The 23,929-nt window shown below is 44.4% G+C and overlaps 1 protein-coding gene across 3 annotated transcripts in view; it reads right to left on the reverse strand.

Annotated features, from left to right (window-relative positions):
• Window positions 1-23,929, reverse strand: part of DGKG (diacylglycerol kinase gamma) — a 226,662-nt gene that overhangs the window by 115,787 nt on the left and 86,946 nt on the right. For 2 of the 3 annotated variants that reach the window (XM_040252643.1, XM_040252636.1), the window contains 8 exons: window positions 19,384-19,554; window positions 15,872-15,921; window positions 12,551-12,625; window positions 11,744-11,866; window positions 6,734-6,851; window positions 5,124-5,209; window positions 1,766-1,882; window positions 683-775 (listed from right to left, as the gene is read on the reverse strand). In XM_040252643.1, coding sequence (XP_040108577.1) covers window positions 683-775; window positions 1,766-1,882; window positions 5,124-5,209; window positions 6,734-6,851; window positions 11,744-11,866; window positions 12,551-12,625; window positions 15,872-15,921; window positions 19,384-19,554 — 833 coding nt within the window. The remainder of the gene's footprint in view (window positions 1-682; window positions 776-1,765; window positions 1,883-5,123; window positions 5,210-6,733; window positions 6,852-11,743; window positions 11,867-12,550; window positions 12,626-15,871; window positions 15,922-19,383; window positions 19,555-23,929) is intronic. The other variant, XM_040252652.1, reaches the window with a different exon arrangement.

The raw sequence follows: 23,929 nt of genomic DNA on the forward strand, positions 1-23,929 counted from the left end.
ATCAATTTTTAATGAGAAAGAAGATGGTCAAGTAAAGGGTGAAATGTGAGGAGTCAGTGATCCTCAGCCACATGTCTAAGATGAAAAGAGAACAATTTAAGGTCTTTGGTACTTGGTTTGAAAAAAGGGTCTTCAACACAGGAGACAGAAAGAATTTCAGATGGGGACAGCTGGAGTTTAATTTTGCAGCTTTCATTTCCAGGTTGGGGCTGTGACACCCTTGGAAATCTTCAAGACAGTGGGAAGTCCATGTTTGGACACAGGAGAGAGGGAGACAGAGATAAGGGAGGCCTGGAAAGCCTCGCTGTGCAAGGGTGGTGGGTGACTGGGGTTCCTTGAGCTGTGATCTGCCCGCAAGGTGCTGGGAACGAAGAACGTGCTTTTCTTGCTGGGCCATGTCAGAGCATTTTGGGTGGCTGGTGGTCGGGACTGCTTCAGCCTGGGAAGTTTTCCCTGACAATCTGACTGCGCAGCACTGACCTCTCTTCAACTTGTGCTGAAAACACAAATCCTAAGAGTAGTTGAGGGAGCCCGCAGAGGGATGTAAATGTCTAAATGCTCCTGCATCTGAAATGTGAGCTGGGGTTGCCTGGGGCCAGGGTGGGGGGAGGGGGGGGTGGGGGGAAGGTGGAGGTGGGTGGGGGGTGGAGACAGAGCCCTGTTGTTGGGAGGCAACACTTACCCGGGTAATGGGGCATATCGATGTGGGCAGCAAAATATGGTCTCGGAGCTCTCCACCATCACACAGGGTTGACAGTTCACACTTGCGGTGAAACTGGAGGGGGAAAATGAAGACGAGAGTGAGTGAAAGTGTTCCAGGAAATGTCAAGTATGAGGGCTAGAAGCTTCCTAGGGAGGCAAGTTGTCTAGGGCGCCTTCAAATCCTGATGCACTGCCGCTTTGGCAGTATAGCTTAGACAGGATGTGTGTTTGCATGTATGCTGTGCGCTTAGGGACGCCAAGTCTGCTGTGGGCAGAGAAAGGAGACCCAGTGCTGCCCGTGGCAGCTGGAGCGAAATGTCCCAGGCAGACTTGTGGGCCGCCAGTGTGGCAGCCACATGGCGATTCCAGAGGCCCCCTTGGTTGTTTGCTCCCTAGGCACTGAGACACTGGTAGGAAGGAGACCTTGCTGAAGAAACTCATGAGACGCTGGAAGTAAACCCCATGGCTCAACCTCTGTGTTTCCAGAGTTCTGCAATCTGATCTGGAGATATGTCCTTTTTATGATACCTGGGGGTCAAGGGGACAAGATGCAGCACCGAGTCCGCTACGGAAGGCAGGTCAGGCAGTTCTGGGTGTCCAGGATGGACGTGGACGTTTGCTGCGGCTGGGGGGGCACAGGCCTCTGGCCCAGGCAGTGGGGCTGCTATCAGCACTGTGTCTTCCTCTGACACAGGGATTCTGGTGTCTGAGTCTTCTCTCACCCTGTCAATGCCCGTGGCCCAGCCAATACCCAGGAGAAGGAAGCTAATGGTCCAGCCTGCTGTTCTCAGCTGCCTGATCACAAAGACAGCAGACTGGCCAGCATCGTCTTAAGCAGACCTGGGTGGGGGCGGGGGGACACCCTCTCTCTGGGCAGTTTGATGATTTACTGGAGGCAATTAGACTTTGGGCACTGGCAGCGGCTCTGGGTGCCCCCTCCAGCCTTGCCCACGGAGCTCTGCTCACGCCCCCTGGCAAGATGTCCACTGCTGCCTGGCTGCAGCTTGAGCAAAAAAAAAAACCACACTGAAAAGCAGCAGGGCTGCCCTGGGCGCCAACCCACCGTCATCCGGCACCACACGCAGTGCCGCGCGGTGACACTCTGGTAGCACTTGATACTTTTGTGGCACCGGTCACACTTGACGGAGGAGTTCCCTTCCACCCATGCGTGCGGCATCACCTGCAGGAGGGAAGGGAAGGATACCAGGGAAGGCTGAGAACCACGGCCCAGCGCCCTGGGCCTGAGGAGAAGGTCTGGGGAGAGCACAGGGGTGGCGAGGCCAGAGGGCTGGTTCCTGTGTAGTGGGCACTGCGCAGCTTAGCTGAATTGCACAGGGTGGTCTCTCCCTACCTAATCACTATCACTCTAATCAAGCTAGACGAAAGCCACTTTGCCTGCTTTTTGAACAGTCCATCTCCTGGCAGTTAAGCCTTTGAGCAGTGCCTGGTCTGGCAGTCCTTCTACCTGTCTTGTGGACCTCTTTGCAAAGGGGTGTGCTTGCGAGCGCTCTCTTTTGGAAGGCCGCTCAGTGCAGGGAAACACAGGAGGGCGTGGTCTGCAGACCCAAGCTGATTAGAGTCACTGATCTTCCACTTTATAGCAGGGTGACCTTTGGCCAGTTCCTGGACCTCTCTGAGTCTCAGGTCCTTCATCTGTAGAAACTGGCATAATAAGCCCTACCCCTAGGCTTGCTGGGAGAATTAAAGGAGCCAGCCTATTTGGAAGGGCCTTCCTGGTACAGCCCTGGGCCTTGGGAGGTACTCTGATCAGGAACTCCCTTTGCCCTTCTTGCTTCTATGGGCTGGTGTGTCTCAACCTTAGCAGCCCCTTAAGACCACCTGGGGAGTTTCTAGAAGTCCTAATGCCCAGCCCTCACTCCGAGTCAAGTAAATTAAAGTCCCTGAGGGTGAGGCCCATCGTTAGTTTGTTTTAAAGCCCCCCTGAGTGATTATAATGTGCAGCCCAGGCTGAGAAGCACTCTGTAAGGAAGTTAGAGAGAAAGCCCAGAGGAATTAGTGTGGGTCATCAGCCAGCGGCTTTCACATCTTTTTCCTGCAGAGTTGGTTGTTACCTGCTTCTCGGCCAGGACCTGCTTCTAGAGCAGCCCAGGAACCTGGGAAACAGGTGGGCACGTATGTGTATGCATGTGACTGTAAGTGCAAAGTGACCCGTGATGCCAAATTCTGGGGGTCTGAGCACTCAGTTAAGTACCCCAGGAATTCTACAGAACTTCTAAAAATTGTTCTCTACTAGGGCACCCTGAATAGCAGAAGGGGTGGATATGGACTCTGGGGAAATGTGGGGGCATAGCCTGAAGTGCCAACAACAAGCACAATATTAAAAACACATGGAATATTTGCCTGACACCATCCATGTTTGTATTAGATAAAAGTTTTAAATTACTTATCAGTTAAGTTACTGTGTCCTCCTTTCAAAAGGTTTTTGGTAAAATTGTTGCTCTAAATGTGTGCCGTTTACTTTGTGGTTTCTTACCTTCTGCCGTTCACCCCTGAGGGTGTAAAGAACTCGGTTTCCTAATCAGTTTGTCACCTACATGGTCACAATTAATTTGCTCCAAGATTATTATTATTTCCATTATATATAGAAAAAAAAAATGAGGCTTCAGAGAAGTTAAGTGACTGGTCCTAGGTTCCAAGGCTGAGAAGTGGCCAGGCAGGGACTCAGGGCCAGGTCTCCTGACTCCAAGTCCATGGGACGTTCCCAACACCACGTTGCCTTCTCCCTCCTCTTCTGGGATCAGAAGAGATAGTGAAGGACTTGGGTTGCCCCTGGAGTCTCAGAAAGCCAGGAATGTGCCCTCGTGGTCTCCCTCTATTCCGTGTGGCAGTGGCCAGAGTGCAGGCTCAGGGCCTGAGCCCAGGAGGCGCACTGTATGTCCTGGTGAAAGGCGTGGGCATGGAAAGGCGTGTGCATGGGCATGGTGCGGGAGGAGCAGACAAGAGGCCACATGGTGCCTCGCAGGCATGCATGCATGTCCCTGGAGGTACCCTTCTCTCTCAGACTCCTGCGGATGGCTGGAGACTACTCCCGCCTGCTCATCATCTCCTGACTCAGATTCCTTAATGGGCTCTTCCCTCTGCAATAACTCTGAGTGTCCTTCCCCTGCTAATTTGAAGAAGTGTCTATTTCCAGACTCAGTGAATGGCACCCCTAGATGGCCACCTTAGAAACATGGTAGCCATTTCCAACCTCCTTCCCTCTCTCATCCCCTACACCACTGCCACCAAGTTCTGGTGGTAGGACCTCCAAATTATCTCTCAAACTCTCCCCTCTCCCTTTAAGTCCTTTTTCTCTGCCAGTGAGACAGTCAGAACACTCAACAGCTGGCGTGACTGGGGGGCAGTCACTCAGCACAGACACAGCAGAGAAGGCAGGTACAGACCCAACCCAGGCAGGCCCTCGGCAGCCCTATCTTGCCTGAACTGTTGGAAGGGTTTGCCCCTCTTGGATCTGATCTCTTTCTGGCACCATAGTCAGAGCATGTGTGCACGCTCAGTTGTTTTAGTCATGTCCAGCTCGGTGACCCCTTAGACTGTAGCCTGCCAGGCTCCTCTGTCCATGGGGTTCTTCAGGCAAGAACACTGGAGTGGGTTGCTATGACCTCCTCCAGGGGATCTTCCTGACCCAGGGATCAAACCTGCATCTCTTACATCTACCTGCATTGGCAGGTAGGTTCTTTATTCCTAGTACCAGCAGTGAACCTAATTTGCAAACCCAATCATTTCTTCACATGCTCAAAATTCCTTAGCAGTGCCTCAGCTACACATGAACCTCCTTCCCAGCTCCTCCGCCTGGATCTCCCCAGTCCAGAGCAAATCTCCTGCCTTTCCCTCTGGCCCTCTTCTATGCCAGCCACACTAAACCAAGTACAGACCCCAGAATAAGCCACGTATCCATGCCTTCACTCGAGGTTTCTCCAGCCCAGAGCGCCTCGTCCTCCTCGATTCCTTGTGAAATCCCACTGACTTGGGTTCAAGACACAACTCAAATGCCACTTGTGTTTTTTTTGGTGAAAGCTTCCTTGTTCGTCTCTTCTCCCTCTCCTCTGCCCCCATGCCTCAACTGTAAGCCCCACACAGTGCGATCACTACCACACTGCTCGCTGCATTATGCTCTGCTTATGTGCCTGCCTCCTCCCACTAGACTGCACGGTTCCCTGGGCTGAGGACCACCTTATGACCCTCATACCCCCTGGAACAGGGCCTGGCACATGGTGGGTGGGTACTAGGGAGATGCTGAATGGATTGATGGATGGACAAGATGGTTTCGGCATGGTCCTCGAGGCAGAGAAGGGACAGGATAAAGCTCCCAAAGCCCCTTCCTGTCCAGGAATTTGTGGAGATGGATATGTTGCCCGGGACACAGCATGCAGTAGAACAAGGCAACTGGTATCACCAACCTCGCCCCTTTTGGTTTTGGAGTTCGTTTTGATACACGCAGGAATGTTTTTGGATACACAGCGTTCGTGGACAGTGTATTTACAGTCTGCAAAATAAATGAATAAATAAATAAGAATAGTGCCTGTGAGTGACCACCTAGGGAAGGTCAGCCATCCTCTTCCCCACTAGCTGAGGCCCAGGCCTCCCTCCATGGGGCAGGGGACATGTGGAGCTGGCCTTGCCAACTGGAAATTCAAGTCTCCAGTTATTCACTGACAGGAATCCATGGTTATCTCCCAGACATGCTTCTACACGCTCCACCCCGCCCACTGGCTTTCACTGGTGAATGCAGCAGGAAAACATCCCTTAAAGGGAATATGAGGCATCACCCTGGCTATGCCAACAACACAGTATTGAATGTCGGGATGTTGGGGAGTGGAAAGCAAGGCCAGGGTCTCTCTAACTCTGCAGACAGGCAGACCTGGGCCTGAACTCTGGCTCTGCCCTTTGTAACTACCCACATGATCTAGGGTATGTGCCTTCACAGCTCTGAAATTCAGAGTGTTCTACAAGATGGGAATAAAATTAGCTTTTACTTTGGGGAGCTTTTGCAGCATTGAATGATTTGTATAAAGCACCACTTGTGCAAGTCAGAATAGCTATTCCACAAATTTATTGTTGTTACTACTTACTACTATGCCACAGGCCTAGAACCTGCTAGGAATGAGGCTGGGTCTATGAAAAGTGGGTGAGAGCCGGATATGAGAGGGTGCTGGAAAGACAGGGGGCCCGTTCTTATGCCTGCTGATGCTTGTTCAAGGGACACTGTGCCCAGCTCTGCTACGATGTCTTTTGTGGTGGACGTTGCCTGCTGCCTGGCTCCCGTGTACATGGCAGATGCAACAGTTTGGTGACCCACACCATACCCAAGGGCCCTCCCCACAGCATCAGGGCCCCGGTCCCTGGAGGCTTCAGGCTGAGTGCTTGCTGTCTGCATCCTGAGGTTGGGGTAGGGGCAGGCAGGATTCTGCACCCATACACCCTGGGCCTTGCGAAACCTTCCTGTTGCAGCCCTTCCCCTCTCTTCCTGTCCTCCAAATTCATATGCATTCCCCTATCACCCCTCTCTCTTCCTTCCCCTCCATCTTTTTCTTCTGCTCTCCTTTCCAGGCTCCCTCCCTCCTTTCTCATGTTTTTTTTACTCCTTTCAAGTCTGACTTCACTAAGTGGATTATAAAGTACAACAAATGGATAATTTTAATTTCCATTGTATTTATGAATATTAATTTAATTAAAAAAACCCTCAGGTTCTTCTGACCATGCAAACATTCACTAGCAAAACGCAACTCAAATTAATATGAGATGCTTTTTAGTTACCTGTGAATTTTAATAACTTTTTTCTAGGCAGTCAGTGGCCCATGACATAACTCCAGTAGACTAATATTCATCCATTTGATTTGGGTTGAATAAGAATAGGACATGGAGGTCTTGTTAAATTTCCTGCTGTGGGAAGAATATGGCAGGTCCCTCAAGCGGAAGGAGAGATGCCTAAACCTTTCTGGGACTGGCTCAACCATGTGCAGAGCAAGCCAGTTCCTGGCGAAAAAGGGTTTGAAGGAAGTTTACTCACAAATGCAGCAGAGGCCTTGCTTCCGAACACCCATGAGCATGACGTGGCAGAAGTTGCAGTAGGTTGGTTTCTTGAAGTGCTTCAGGGTCCAGGCGTGCTTCCCATCCCCCTTGGAGCCCTGAGGGGACAGCAATTTCGGAATGCAATGCTCAGCAGGAAGCCCCACTTTCTCTAAAAAGAGTTTCTTCTCATATTTGGAAGATGAATTATTTGTTTAATTTACTGATATAAATACTCTGAATAGAAATGCAAATAAAAACAAAATCCTTTGTGTGTGTATGTGTGTATGTTCTAAAATAAGCAAAAATTAAAAATTAGGACTGAATGGAGTATGTGTGTGGGAGATAAAATTAGCCCTCTCCTGCATGGCTGGTGGAGTAGAAATCAGAACAAACTAACTTAGTTATCTTTCTCTTAACTTCGTCCTTTCTTTTTTCAATCATTTGTCTATTATCTGTCAACATCTATTTATTATGTCAATCACCTATTATTTATCAATTGTCTATTATCCATCAATCACCTATCATTTATCAACCATCTTATCTATCCATCCATCCATTCATCCATCCATTTCTCTATCTAAAGGTCCTTTAAATGTTTATAACTTTCTACTTACAAATTTCCTTTCCTGGATTCTACTCTAAATAAATTTTTGAAAGATATATGAGCACTTTTGTGCTCTATCAGATGTTGAGCCCAGAATTATTTAAAATAACGAAAAACTGAAACTATCCTAAAGCCCTCAAAAATGACCAAAAGGTTTGCGGTACATCTCTATGATTTAATGTTAAGTGGCCATCAAAAAGATACTCATAAGAACCTTGGATGGCTTGGGAATGTGTTCGATACTAAGTGCTAAGACAAAAAAGCAGAACACAAATTTGATGACATATTATGATCTTGGTTTTATATAATGATACATTGGATGGGGAAAAAAAAGTGACCAAATTGTTAACAGAGGTTAGCTATAGCTAACAACATTACAGATTTATTTTATTCTCTAATTTCTACTTTCTCTGTATTTGTCAAATTTTTTACAGTGAGGAGGTACTAGTTTTATAATCAGGAAAAAATTAGCTTAGTAAAAATACTGTACTCCTCTCATCAAATTTTCTGTATGTAGAAAAAAATAACAAAGAGACAGAGAGGGTTAAATCCTTTCCCCCTGGCTTGGATCAGAAGCAAATTCATCCTTATCCACTAGATAAGCCAAGCTGGAGGATAATCACACCACCTTCTAGCCCCTGGGAGCACAGCCTCACTGGAGACTGTGGTTTCAGGAGCATCCCTCCACATACAGTGTCCTTGAACTTTTGTCATAGACTCCATCAAAAGAGTAACACTCTTGGGCTGATATTAAGGGTAGTAAAAAAAAAAAAAAGTACTGTAAGCTCATAACGATCGAGAGTCAGGTACCTGGAGTCCAACGTGCTGGACTTACTTATTTCTGGCCCCTCTGGTTTGGGCTGGCCATAGTGGCCAGGCCTATTCCTGTGCTTGACTCCTCTGCTAATGGTCTCCAGAGAAGCCCACGTGCCTTTTCAAATGCTGGTCTCCTCCTGGGGCCAGAACATGCTTTTTTCTTCTTACCACCTCAAAACCCTGCTTCTTCCCAAACCCGAGTTTTATAGAATTAAAGCCTTTTCATCTAATGGTTTCTACTTTAGTAAATGGGTTCATTAATTGATTAAATGATTCATTAAAAGATTCATTCATTCTTTTGACAAACATTGACCACAAGGGATTATTATAAAAACTAAATGAAATATAAGTGAAGCTCCTAATCCAGTGCCTGACACATTGTAAATGAACACTTTTATTCTTACTCTGCACTAGGGAGTAGGGAACACAAAAGTAAAGAGTGTTTTTCTACATGAGAGGAGGTAGATTTATACCTATTCTAGAAATGAAGAAGCAGAGACTCATGTAAGTCAGATAAACAGCCCAAGACCACACAAATATTAAGTGACTGAGCCAAGCCAGGGGTCATAATGGCTTCCAAATCCATGTTTCTTCTTGTATCTCCACCAACCAGGGTTTTCCTTCATGGACAAAAGGGAAATTACAGTATTCTTAGCAGACCCAGCCCGAAGGACAGTCACCTGACCTAAAAATGCCTTCATGAGCAAAATTAATTAGCTGACTAAGAATCAAAAGGACCTTGACTTGGAAAAAGTAACATTTCTGCTTGGGTTATAGCGCCATCATGTGGCTCTTTTATTTTTGCACATTGGAGGCTGCAGTGTTTGGGAGTCCTGCACACCAGGTTTTATGCTGCGCCTACAGCTTCTTGGAGACAGATTGTTTATCATTTATCCCATTCAGAGATCTCCAGACTTTTCAGTGGCAATAAGTGGGTTTTGATAAAAGCCAGACAAGCACTGTGACTTACAAGACATCGAGGAATGTTTTCCTTAGAACCCCAATTATTAAGTGTAAAAACATACAACGTAGTGTATATTTTCAAATGAACACATAAAACTTTTGATTCATGAAAACCAAATGCACTTTGGCTTTTTGTTTGCATTATTCCTGATGTAAAGTATGGTTTTCTACAAGGTTAATTTGGCATCGGGGGGAGACCCTGGGGAGAACGTTGGAGAAATGATGTCTCTCCCTCTTCCAGCCATAAAAAGTGGAACCCCTCCAAACAAAGAGTTAGTGGCACCTTGGGCTCAGCAAGTCCCACCTAAGAAATAGAACTAGAAATGGGTTCTTTGTGATTAAAATGCCCCATCTCTATTCTTATGTTTTAGAGAAAAGGAGGAGAAGGCAATGACACCCCACTCCAGTACTTTTGTCTGGAAAATCCCATGGGCAGAGGAGCCTGGTAGGCTGCAGTCCATGGGGTTGCTAAGAGTCAGACACAACTGAGCGACTTCACTTTCACTTTTCACTTTCATGCATTGGAGGAGGAAATGGCAACCCACTCCAGTGTTCTTGCCTGGAGAATCCCAGGGATGGGGGAGCCTGGTGGGCTGCCGTCTATGGGGTCGCACAGAGTCAGACATGACTGAAGCGACTTAGCAGCAGTAGCAGCAGAGAAAAGGAAAAAAACAAAAAAAAAACAAACCAAAACTGGTGTGTTAGAACAACAGTCAAGCAGAACTCCTACTTTGATTCAGGTATCATCTTGAACCTTAACAGCAGAAAGTATACCATACATATCTGGGCTCCCCCAGGTCCTAGCTCACATGGGTTCGTGCACACTGTAGGGTCTCATCACTGCATGAGAAATGTCCTGTTACTCAATATGGAAGATGGGCTCTGGTACTAATTAGTGTTATGCCCAGAGTCCGAGTCCCCAAAACTGAGAGAATAAGACGTCCACAGCAATGCAAAAGCATAAAGGGGTTTTATTTCTAGCTCGAGCCAGGGCTCCCATCTCACCCAGTGCAGTGGAGTCTTGACGAGAGCCCCGAGCCCAGATTTTCACCAGTATTTATAAGTTTAGAACAAAGACAGGGAGTTGGCAAGGGTTGATTGGCTGCAGGGGTTTCCTGGTATTTACTGATTGGCCACTTATCCCTCTGATTGGCCAGAGTTATCATCTCTCCAAAGCCCCAGAAGCATGACTCAGGGATTATTTTTGGCCTAGTGCACCTCTCTGAGCCTGTCATGGCTCTGGTGAGGTTGTAACAATTAGGTGTGTGACCAACCGCAAGCGCCTTTACTTCTCTAGTCCTCAGTATAAAAAACAAAGGGGATGGACCAGGGATCACCAAATTCTCTTCTAGCTCTGACCTTCCAGGGTTCTAAGGATAAAGGAGTTCCTAGTTCACTGATTTCTATTAGTACATGGAAAGACCTAAACATGCTACGAGATAATTGCAGCATTCTTAGTCCTGAACTGCAGAACTGTCAGATGAACATCTCACGGGCAGCAATGTCAGCTAGAGGCCAACCTAGCTGAACCTTCTCTTCTGTCCCCCTCTATGCCATTTCAGTAATCTCAAACAGGTGTTGTTTACAACCCATGTGGCTGTCCTGGTAAATGCTAATGCTGCCATTTGCACCCCTAGTTCTAACCTTCCCTACCTCATGTATGGAAGCTACTTTTCATGGTAAATAAGCAGACCAGGTCAGATGCCAGTGCTTCACATAAATATTGGGAGGTTTCTCTGACACACCCTGAACTTTCTTTCACGTGGGTTTTTGATCAAGCTCTTCTCCTGCCTGTAAACTCTCTTCTACCAGCCAAACCATACCCATTATTGAGAACCAGATCAAATATCATTTCACTTGATCTTTATCTCAAGAATGGGGTACCAAAATCCCATGCATCCCTCAGAGTCAGGGCAAAGTTTTTTCCACTGGTCTCACTCTTAAGTGTAGGGTGTTCAAAAGTGCAGGTTCTTTAGAGTCAGGTACCCCAGAGACGGCAGCCCACCAGGCTCCCCCGTCCCTGGGATTCTCCAGGCAAGAACACTGGAGTGGGTTGCCATTTCCTTCTCCAACACATAAATGCTGGCTCCTCTTTTTCATCTTCAGACTCAGAATCTCCAATTTTCCATCTGTATAAATGGGTAAAAAACATCTACCTTATCTGGTTATTCTGATTGCTAAATATTATCATTGAACACTCTCTGCCTCACAACAGATCAGTATTTTTCCTTTCCTTTCCTTCCTTCCCTCCCTGCTTCCCTTCTTTCCCAAACTCTCTTAGCATTTTTACAGCTAATTTTGAGAAAAGATGGAATTCTTCCCTAAAAATTTTTTGTTCTCTGCGTGGTTGAACAGAAGTTTCAGGTGGGTGAATATATGATATCTGTGTCTCCTCTCAGTCCTCAGAACAGTATCTTTATTTAGTAATAATTCAGTAAATGTCTGTCAAATGAATGAACCTATTTCAGGCACTAACAGGTAAAAAAGAGAGGACTTCGGGGCTGGCCTGGAGCATATGAGGTATCCACTGGCAAATCCAGGACAGAAACCAAGGATATTAACTTCCACATGGAACCTGCTGTTTCTGAAAGGTGAGGGGTCTTGGACCTCAAGTGTGCAACTTACAGAGTCGTCCATGCCCAGGAGGACCAGCAATGGGATGGTGGTCATCCCTCCGCGGAGCCACTCCTCAAGAGACACAAAGCCGTCCCGGTCGTAGTGCATGCCTTGTAACATCTCCTTCAGTATCTGTGAATCCGTAGAGCAACAACTGTCCACTTTCACCCTCGGCTTCTCTGCCCACCCCCGCCCTTTCCTTTCTCTTTTGTTCTGAGTTTTCTTGTGTTTTACCCCCTTCTCTCTGGTTCAGAGTGAGTAGAGGGCAGTGACAGAGCAAACTGGCGTGAGGGGAACAGAGGTCCAAGCCTGGCTCTTCCCAGACCTGGGTGCCCTTAAGCAAGCCACCTGGACTCTCTGGGCTGTTTTTCTGATTTGCCCATCTGCAAAATAGAACTAACATTGCTGTGCTTGCAGCCTGGGAGCAAAGATTAGAGAAAATGTATACAAAATGCCAAACATAATATTGGTCTCATGGGAGCCTCCAATGTAATAATTATTATTATCTGATGACTGAGAAAAATCTTTGAATTTCTTTCTAGCACTAAATTCTCTGACCTATGAACTCCTGTTATAAAAATTCAGCTAGGGGGTATTATGAGGTATTATTATTTGAATTAGTCTACACTATTCCCTGTTGCCTCTAATTTTTCCTATCAGAGAAGTGGGAGGTCAAGGAGGTGTAGGACCCCAAAGGAGCCACCTCTAAGAAGATGAGTCTGGGAGACACTCTACTGTAAACAAATGTGTTTTTTCAAGTCCCACTCTTATCTTAGAAGCTCGCTGGGAAGTCACCCCAGGCTGCTGGAAACTCACAGGCCTTAGCTCCGTGGGATCCCACTCGAGATACTGGGCAATGTGCAGCATCTGGCTGACAATACGATCCATCTCCTAGAAAACACCAAGGAGAGAAACCAACTGAAGATGTGTTTCCAAGAGCAAGAGTCAAAATCAAACGCCGTGGGAAGATGGGCAGGGTGTCGTGTGAGAAGCGGCTGGTACAATACACTGGCATTTCATCATGAGCTCACTGTTTGTTTCTGCTCTTTATTTCTGCCTTGACCACAAAGCTCACAAGAAGCATAGACCGTGGATAAGCCAGAGGTATGCAGAAAGCTCACTGAACACTGACCTCCTAAATCCACCTTCCTTCCCCTATTCTGCACTTTGACTCAGCACAGAAAGCACTCCTGTTTCCTCCTTCTTTGTGATCACAGCTCCTAAAAATACTGACAAACCAGGGCACTTCTTCCCTCCCCCTTTTCCCACACCTCATTCCCACAGCTTTAGCAACTTGGGATTCATCTATACCCCTTGGGGGTCAGTTTCAGTTGGATGCAGGGCCACTGGGTTGGTCCTTTCTCAGGCACTATGATTCAGATTCTTTTTGGCATCTCCTTTGTATCCTTTGTATCAAAGTCCAGCCCTGGGTCTGGGACTCCTGAAACAGGAAATTCATGAAGGCTATGCTTCTCTAATGAGTGAGCCTTTTGTTTGGTACCAAGGCCAGGCTCCATCTAAAGCCTCACGGAATTGCTGGATGCTAATGAATCAGTGCCCTGAGAGTCCCACGGAAACACACTGGACTGAGGGAGCATTTGCACAGTTAGGGTACCATCTAGGATATTCATGATGAAGTTGATTTGGGGACGCGCGTTGGAGAACTAAAGCAAGGGTTAAAGGTGTTACTTTCACCTGACAGAATGCTGGGTGGGTCAACATAAGCAAGCTAAAACCCAACAGGGGTTTTTAACATTGTATTTCATTTAAATTAGAAAATAGCCCACTGCAAAACTGCAGATGAGGCAGTAGGTGGGGAAAAGGAAGTGGGCAGTAAGGTGGGAACAGAGCCCAGCAGATATTCCAGTGGAACATCTTGTGAATCCAGCAGGGCCCGAGATTCAGTGTGAGCAAACAATGTGACTGTGAATTGGAGTGTTAGACTTGATCTAGAGCTGTGTAAATGGGTGGGCATTTTCAGGAAGCAGAGTGGGCAGATTTCAGAAGAACGAGTTCTCCTGATATGGATACTTAAAGAGTCCTGGAGGGGCAGGTTCAATTCTACGCCATAATTTAAGAATGGCATTGCCACACTAGAGCTTGACTAGAGTGGATATTTAAATCTGCTTTACCAGAAATACTGTAAAAATTAGGAAATTGGAGCTTGGAGAAGATTCTAGGGAAGATGTGGTCAGATGTTCAAATACTTGAAGGCCTACTGTGTACAACTGGTACTATGCTGGTCAGCTAGAGAGAGCAGAAATAAGCTGAGGGACAGAGGGAGGGAGGAGTTGAAGGTTGGCCTATTTTGTCCTCACCATTGGGCTGGGGGAGAGGAGAGAAGGGCAGAATCGAGTTTAGTACTGAAAATTTCCCTGGTGGACTAGAAGTGGCTTTGATGCCGGAAAGATGCCCTCTCTAATATCATCCTCAGCAGTGGATTGGCTGTTTTAAGGTAATAGGTGAATTCTCCATTACTGGGAGTGTTCACAAAGAGGCTGGATATCCAACTGCCAAGGGGTCTTGGTGGGAAGTTGAGAGACAGAGAACTATTTTGAGACTTGCTTCAGTCCACCAATGGTACCTTCCAAACTGATCCAGAATTTAACCACTTCTCACCATCTGCAATGCGGCTACCCTAAGGCAAGCCACCTTCGTTTGCCTTGCTTATTTTTACAGCCTCCCAACTGATATCCCTGCCTATGTTCCTACAGTCTAGACTCAACACAGCAGCTAGAGAGACTCTGTGAGGACCTAAGTCAATCATGTCACTTGTCAGCTCAGAAACTGCAACGGTTCTCCACTTCTCCAGAGAAAAACCTTTATGGCTTGAGAATGTTTTGCAAATATCTTGTCCCTTCTCATTACTTCTCTTACCTCGTCTGTTCACCCCTCCTGCTCCACTCATTCTTGCCTCCTCCTTAATCTGCTGATATTCCAGGCACCCCTCAAGGACCTGTGCCCTTGTTGCTCCCTCTGCCTGGGAGGTGATTCCTCATGATTCACTCCCTTCAAATCCTTCAAATATCTGCTCAGATGTCCTTCCCTCAGGGAGTCTTTCTTTAGCTCCTCTTGCTAAAACTGAAGCTCACTCAACACTTTCTTTCCCTTCTTTATCTTCCTCTGGTACATATGTGTATTGAACACATAATTGACTACACTTTGCAGTGTGTGTGTTTTTGTTAGAATGAAAGCATTATGAGGACCTGCATCTCTGTCCATTGGCTCACTGATACATCCCCAGGGCTTAGACCAGTGCCTGACATATACAAGATAATCAATGGGCATTAAACAAATGTTTAAGAGTCCAGAATTCTCCAGTGGTTCCCTTGCATGATCCAACCCACAGCACTGAAACAGGGATCCCATTAAGACCATCTGGGGTTGAGAGGGAACCAGATGATGCAGTTGGTCTAGTGGACTGCTTCCCTTTCTTCCTCCCTCTGGGCTGTCTCAGCTCCATGCACTCAGAGCCTTTCTGGGAATGCATCCCATCTCTGACCCTGTCAGTCATGAGAACAGGACTTGTCTGATTCTGTCTGCCCTCTCCACTCTCTGCCTTCTTCCTTTTCTGCCCTTCTTCTCACCCTATGATCCCCACCCTATTCTTGCCTCTTCCTGAGAGAAGGTGGGGGCAAGACCCAGGCTTCCCAGGTTTGGTGGGATGGGATGATGTGCTTGGAGAAGATAGAGTGAGACTCCTAGTGCTAGTGCCTAGGATATGAGAAGAAGGCAAGGGTGATGGCCAAGCTCACCAGAAGTTACCTGCCTTCCTCCTGTCTTCCTGCCCTGGTCTCGCTGCCTCTCCCCACCTCCTTTCCTCCACTCTTGAACTTCAGTAGGAAACTGAAGGGGGAATTTCTGAACCAACTGGGAAGTTAACTACATTTTACATCTCCCCAATCTTGAGATTTTGCAATTTGGGCTCCTGGAATGAAAAGGCAAGCTAGCATTCACTCTCCTCTGGCCCGGCTCTTTGGATGTTAGAAGGAGGGGGCTTCTATTCATCTCTGTAGCTCATATTGAGACACAGCTATTCTGATGATGGTGGAACTGGGAGTTTTTGAACTCTCCCTTCACCTGCTCCCCTCTCCCCTAGCCTTTCTTGGATCTTGGAGGAATATTTGGAGAGCTTACCGCTTGGTCCAGGAGACCGTTCTCATCCGAATCATAGAGGCGAAACATTACTGCAAGAAACACAAAGGCGAGGCTTGAGGAGGTCTTCCAGGCACCAAGGATGGGCTGAGACTTTGGCGCCAGTTTTTAGGTCAGTTCTGACCATCACTGGGGCGAAGTCTGTTGCAGCCAACTAACCCACCCTCCAAGGCACAGTCTGCTTCCTTACAAAGAGGGTAGAGGAGAACCAAGCCACCTGGCTTCTAGGACTGTCTAAGCAATAACTCTTTGGCTGATGAGATCTGGATCATGAGTGAAATTCCCTACGGAGCATTCACACCTCTCAGCATCGCGGGAACACAACACACAGCAGATACCCTGCTGGTGGTGGGCAGACCCTGGAGTGATAGAGGGGCACTGCTTCCACTGCACATAAGAAGGGTGTGAAGTCAGACAGTTTCAGACCACGGCCCTGTCCTCCCACCTCTAGCACATCAAATAAGTCATTCATCTTCTTTAGATTCAATTTCTTCAGCTGTAAGATGGTGATTAGAATAGTTTCTTTATCCTAAGTCTTTTTTCAAATGAAGACTAATACGTAAGTGATACACCAAAATCTATAGTGCTTGGAATGTAGAAAACACTCAACAGATGTTATTTTTATTTTCTTTCATTAATGAATATTTATATATGGCATTTAATATGTGTCATATATCATCTTATGGACCTATCATTATTACTATTTAATCCTCAATAATATTATGAAGTAGCAACTACTGTAGATAGTAGTTACTATTTCTTTTTCTAAAATGTCACATGTGATTCAGAAACGTCCTCTGCCATGTCCTAACTGTAGAGAAGCGATGGAGGATAAGAAAGATTTGGGAATGAATTTTGGGGAAAGGACTAAATGTTCATTTATGAGATCTGGAAACTTGCTGTTTAATTAATCTCAAGGTAGAGATTCTGTCTGTGGTCTCAGAAGTAAGCAGAGTGGGGAGCAGAGCTGAAAATGTCTTCACTTCCTTCCTATCCTTTGAAGTGTTCCCTCGTGCCAGCATTCTCCGCGGAGCCTCCCCTGACTGACCCTTCGCTCCTGTAACCACTCTGGACCTCTCAGGATGTACCCACAGGGTCACAGCACTCCTGCTAATTTGTTAATCTGCCCTTGTGTTGTCACTTCCTTCTACATGTTTTATGTCTCTGGACCTTGTGTATATAGTGATGTGTCTCTGGTTGGAGTTTAAGCTGTTTAAAAGTAGGGTCATGGGCTTCTGATTCGTTGTGGCTCCTCTGAATGTCGGTCAGAGACACTCTGGGCCCAGGTGGCTCTAATGTGGAGCCCCTTCGGTCCTACTGTGAGGAGCAGAACAAGGAAGTATGAGCAAGCATTCTTTTTTTTTAGAAGCATGGCCTTGGGCAAGTCATTTAACTTTTCCATGCTTTCTTATATATAAATGACAAAATTATATATATAAATAAAATGACAAAAATAGTGTCACTTTTCTAGGGTTACCGTGAGGTTAATAGTGCATTTTTAAAGTGTTTCACAAAAATGAGATGTTCGATGTTGAGTCTTTATTACATCGATAATAGGTGAAATTTCAGCCTATCATTTCGTACACACACACACACACACTGTTTTTTTTTTTTTTAAGGTTTAACTTGGTTTCAATCACTAAAATCTGAGATGATTTGAATTTATTTGACTTACTTAAAGAAAACTTTAAGGAAAGACAAATGACCAAGTTTCTGCAACAAAAAATTTTAGGAAAAAGAATAAGCAAAAGATCAACATAGTAACCAATGGCAGTGTATGGACTTTACTTGGACCTCAATTCAAGTACACAACGTTTGAATTGTTTCCCATGATGGGAAAACAATGAATACTGAAAATAATGAAAACTGAATGTTTGAAAATAGTAAGGAATCATTTTCTTTAGATGTGATAACAGTGCTGTGATTATATTTAAGGAAAAGTCATGTATCAGAGGTACATACTGAGATATTTACAAATGAAATTATATGATGTTCAAAATTGGCTTCAAAATAATCTGGTGCAGGAGAAATGAGTAGGAGGCATAAACAAAACACAACTGACCAGAAGCCGGTAATTGCTGAAGGCGGTTGATGGATATAGGGGAGTTCTTTGCATTCTCTACTTTTATCTGTGTTTAAATTTTTCTATAAGAAAACGCTTTTAAAATCAGTTTATTTTTACTACCATTACAGGATTCCTCATATGAAGAGTCTGCCATATCCTCTCTGGCAGTTATGAACAAATACAATGCCCCAAATCCAACCGAGTGTGGGAAGTAATCTGACATTTCCCTTTTAACATTAGTACAAACAGAAATCTGGTACATTTGCTTCCAAATTATCATTTAAGACTGGCAATTATTAATACTTCAAACCTGTGGGGTAGATTTTAAGCTCAGTTAATGAGCAAATGTTTCATTTTGTTTTTGGCAAGGGTTAACCTCTGCCAGACCTCTCCTTGCTAATGTTTATTTCGTTGACAATTCTGATTATTGGCTGGAATTCTAACTTTTGCTATAATGTGTATGCTTTTCCCTTAAGTCTCCTAAGATCCTAAGAGAAACCAAAGTAATATATATTTTTAAACAAGACCTACCTATAACCTGTTGTAAAGTTTGCCTGTAGGCTCGCAGAGGCCAGCGAGACCGTCTCCAGAGTGATTGTCTGCGAGACTGCACTTTGTGGGCTTTCCTTTTTGCTATTATTCTCCTTCTGAAGACTTGTTTTTAAAACCAAGCTCAACTCCCTTAATTAACTAGCCTTCTTTCTGTAGAGGCCAAAACACTTGGGGTTGGGATGGGTGAAGACATAGAAATAAGCTTTAACAAGGTAGAGGTTGATTAGGTCTCAAGAAAAAAAAAGGATTCCTCATAGTTAAAGAATTGCTTGGGCATGGAACAGGGGAAGGCAGACAGATGTTGCAAATCTTCCCTTGAAAAATCTTCTAAGGGGAAGCAGCAGCTTTCTGATTAGAGGCTGTCAGGAAATCCTGCCAGCAAAGAAAGGGAGTCTTCACCTCTTTTAAAGACCCCTTCCCTGGTGGCTCAGATGGTAAAGCGTCTGTCTACAATGCAGGAGACCCAGGTTCGATCCCTGGGTCGGGAAGATCTCCTGGAGAAGGAAATGGCAATCCACTCCAGTACTATTGCCTGGAAAATCCCATGGACAGAGAAGCCTGGTAGGCTACAGTCCATGGGGTCGCAAAGAGTCGGACACGACTGAGCGACTTCACTCACTCACTCCCTTTCCAGATCTTGATTCTCAACCACAAGGTGTCAAATGCACCCCCCACCCTATACAACTGGTACTGTGTTCCAGGGTAGATTCTAGGAAATGTTTATGTCACTACTGGTGACAGGGCAGACGACCTCCCTCAAGGAGGCAGTACCCAGCCCCAGGATCCCAGATCAACCTCAACCTGTTTAGAAGGACAGAGAGACTCTAGGTCTTCCTCTAGGAAAAAGTCAAAGCCCCTTGACAGGGTACGTACTTACATTCTAGCTTATCCTGAGGTCTCCCCGACTCCAGTAGGGACAGGTAACACACAACATCCTTCAGGTAGACTATGGGGGGTTCTGAGCCTGAAGACTGAGCAACAAGGTTCCCCACAGGGGTTGCAGCTGCTTGGTTGTTAGCAGGCACTTGCTTCTCGGTGATCTTTGTTTCTGCATCATGCAAAATGAAAGCATCCAAGGACACAAGGTTTAGTAAATATGAAATCCTTGTTGCCCCATTCTTTTCATGGAAGAGGCAAGAGTTTTATATAAATGTCTTCAAAGGCATGGATGATGCTTTTGATCAAATAGAAAAGATATGATTAAATCAGAGTTCCTAGAATTCCAGTTTGTAAGCTTCATACTTTTTGAAAGAACTGCATTCTGACCCTTTAAAGAGTCTATAGCCATATAAGAAAGTCCCTTATGCTATGTGAATTTTTAGAAAAGATGACAGTGAATTTTAGTAATATCAATCAGTGGCTCAGAGGTTAAAGCATCTGCCTGGAATGCTGGAGACCTGGGTTTGATCCCTGGGTCGGGAGGATCCCATGGAGAAGGAAATGGCAACCCACTCCAGTACTTTTGCCTGGAGAATCCCATGGAGGGAGGAGCCTGGTAGGCTACAGTCCATGGGGTCGCAAAGAGTCAGACACGACTGAGCGACTTCACACACTCACACACAAGTGTCATTTAGCTTAATTTTGAGGGGATTACATCAAAGAGGTAATTTTAGCTGGGACTCCAAAAATCCAGACTATTTGTTCTATACCAACATGCTGCTGCTAAGTCGCTTCAGTTGTGTCCGACTCTGTGCGACCCCAGAGATGGCAGCCCAACAGGCTCCCCGTCCCTGGGATTCTCCAGGCAAGAACACTGGAGTGGGTTGTCATTTCCTTCTCCATGTACCAACATACCCCTTCACAATTTTCTTCTCAAGTGCATTTAAAGATAAATAAAAAAGATAAAAGTTCAAAAGAGAAAACTGGGATCAACAATAAGCTAATTTCCAGAAACTAGGAAGAATTTTCACTTACTGAAAGCCTAATCAGTAGCACAAAGAAAGTACAGAAAATGACTCAATATACCACAGGAGTAGAGTAAGTTTTCCCTCTGAAAATTTCCTTCTTTTCATTCTTATAGGTAGGGAAAGGCCTTCCCTGGTGGCTCATATGATAAAGAATATGCCTGGAATGTAGGAGACCTGGGTTCAATTCCTGGGTTGGGAAGATTCCCTGGAGGAGGAAATGGCAACCCACTCCAATATTCTTGCCTGCATGGGGTCGCAGAGTCAGACAAGACCGAGTGACTAGACTAGTGCTAATAAATAGGAAAACCATTTCTTTGTCCTCTGGTTAAGAAATCTGATGTTATTAACATTAATACTAACCAGAAAACCAGATACGTATATTTTACTGTGTGGATGATACTTTTCTGAGGGACTTTAAGGGCCATCTCTCTTTCCCCACCCTCTTCACATCCATGATCTTAATATTGAATAAAGAGGTACAACTCACAAAAACCACAGGAAACGGTAAAAGGAAGACTGGTACTGGAAAATGTAACCAAAGTGTTGTACTACCAAGTAACAGGGTCTTGAAGGCATTACCAGAGGGAGTGTCAACCTCGATGGTAATGCCTGCTGGGGAAAGCAATGTCACCAGTACACTATTTAGAGAGGCAAAATGCCAAGCAATGGCAGACAGTTCATCTCAGGCCAACAGAGCTGTGCTACATGAAAGCCTTCCAGGTCCTAGAGGTTAGCAGTGGCTTGAGAAGGGAATTACCCATCACCCAGATGGACAGTGGGGAGACCAAAGGTCGCTGACATACTCTGTATGGCACAAAGGGCCCTGTGAAGAGACCATGATGGAATCCATGAAACAGAGCTGAAAAACAAGGAAAGGAAGTTTTATCCTGAAATCTCAGAGGACCATATCTCTGGAAATGATTTCTTACAGGGCAGGACACTCAGTAGATTGCAAGAAGGTGCAACCTCTATTAAACAGGAGCAGAAAGCCTCCGGGGTGAGCAAATTGAGACGAAAGCACAATAGGATGAAATAAAAACAAGGGTAGTGAGATGGAGGAAATTGCTATGAAATTATATATGTAACAGAAGTACGAAAATCCCACTGGAGTTAAAGTTATGGAAAAACTTAAACATATAAGACAAATGTGAAAAATTCTTTGTATTAGGTAGCTCAAGTTACTGTTATATCCTCAAATTATTCATTCAATAAAACACTATTATCGTGACTTCCATGCCAACTAAGTTGGAATAAGAGGGACCAGTTTTACCCTCCTACTGATGCAACTAAAAAATTGGACAAAAGATACAAAATAATGGTTCATAGGACATTCACTATGGCCAGCACCAATGAGTGATCCCAAGAGATGAGAAACAATTGAGGTGATCCCTGCAAATGCCACATCTTACTGACTGGAAAGTTTCTAGACTGTGGCACAAGGAGGGAAACCCAGGGAGGTCCTGGAAATCTCTGTGAGTTGCAGAGATGGAGCTGGGAGTCTGGGGAGCTCACGGTGGGTGGAAATCACAGAGCAGAGCACTGGAGGGGAGGCAGCTGCACAGAGAGAACTCCAGCAGTCTCTGCAGAAGTTCCTTTTGAGTAACTGGCTGAGAGTTCCCTCAATTACTCATCTGAGTAGTGATCAGCACACATGTGTAAGGAAACTACCTGAGGCTGGGGAAGGAATCCAGATGAGAGGGAACAATCCCTGGACTACACAAAGAACCAGGCATACTGTCTATTTCCAGCAATCAAAGTAGAAACCTCCTATAATTAATGAACCATTAAGTAGAGTACTCAGAAGAGTTTTGCCTTGATAACTGGGCAAAACTAGCCCTAGAGAAAATGCCTCCCTGGTCTGATTTGACAAAGCTTTAAAAGCTTGACCCCCTAAAGGTCAAACTATTTCCAAGTAAACCTAAGTGTATCCCAAAACAAAGCTCAAGAATATTTATAGGAGCACAAAAATTTCTAGTGCCAACACTATAAAATTTTCAAAGTCTGGCATTCAATAAGATATTGCCATGTATACAAAGCAAGTATGAATAATAATAATGAGAAAAATCTATTGAAATGGATCCAGAATGATACAGATGATATAATAGAAAAAAAACTCTAAAACAGTTACTATAACTACATTCGATAGATCCAAGAAGCTGGAGGAAAGATTGAACATGTTAAGTGGAGACATGAAAGATATTTTATGATGTTCACATCAAGTGTCTAGACATGATGTTAAATGAAAAATACAAACATACTGAGCAGTGTTAACAGCAGATTAGATATTACAGAAGGAAAGATTAGTGAATTTGAAGCATTGCAACAGAAACTAGCCAAAAAGACTATATTAAAAAAAAAGTATCATACCAGTGAGCCATTGGACAACTTCAAGTAGTCAAATAAACATGTAACTGGAATACTTAAAGAAGAGTCAGGAGCAGAAAAATATTAAAGAAATAATGGTTGATATTTTCCCAGATTTGTTATTTGATAAAAACTAGAGGACCTCAGACACAAGATGCTCAATGAAACCCAAACATAAGAAATAAATATAAAACTACACCAAGGAACACTAAAATCAAATTGATTAAAATCAGTGATAGAAAATCATAAAAGAAACTAGAGAAAAAACATCTGATATGGAGAGAAGCAAAGATAAGAATGACTATAGTTTTCTTACTGGAAACAAAGCATGCTGGTAGCCAGTGGAACAACATCTTTAAAAAAGTACTAAAAGAAAAAAACCTGTCAAATTAGAATTCTTGATTCTGCAAAATATCTTTAGAAAAAAAGGCTAAATAAAGAACTTTCCAAATGTACAAGCTATATAGAGCTACATTACAAGAAATGGCAAAGGAAATCTTTTTACTAGAATTACAATCTATGGAAACCTGGATTTACACACAAGAACGATGGGCATTAAAACTAGTGAACCATGTAGATAAATATAAAGAATATTTTTCTTATTAACTAAATCTTTTAAAAAGATAGCTATGACAATTATAGCATGTTGTGTGGTTTACACAACATGTTGTGTGGTTTACACAACATGTTATGTACTTCAACAACATGTTGAAGTAAAAAAGCACAAAGACCTGGAGAAATAGAAGTATGTTGTTGTAAATTTCTTATAGTATAAGCAAAATGAAATACTACTACTTGAAGGTATACTGTCATAGTTAAAACTAAGATAAAAAAGGAGATAAAGAAAAATCATAAAAAATTCAATTAATTTAAAGTATTCAGAAAAAAGGGCAAATGGGAATAAAAGAAGAGATTGGAAAAAAGAAAACAGCAATATAGTAGTTGAAAACCTCATGTCAATGTATGGCAAAACCAATACAGTATTGTAAAGTAAAATAAAGTAAAAATAAAAATTTAAATAAAAAAAAAAAAACAATTATCACAGTAAATGTAAATGTTCTCAAACTCTAAATGGCAGATATTGTCAGAATGGATTAAAAAATAAGACCGCAAAACATACTTCCTATAAGAAAGTCAATTTAAATATAAAGA

The sequence above is a fragment of the Oryx dammah genome, unplaced genomic scaffold (assembly GCF_014754425.2).
Source record: "Oryx dammah isolate SB20612 unplaced genomic scaffold, SCBI_Odam_1.1 HiC_scaffold_2, whole genome shotgun sequence".
NCBI lineage: Eukaryota > Metazoa > Chordata > Mammalia > Artiodactyla > Bovidae > Oryx > Oryx dammah.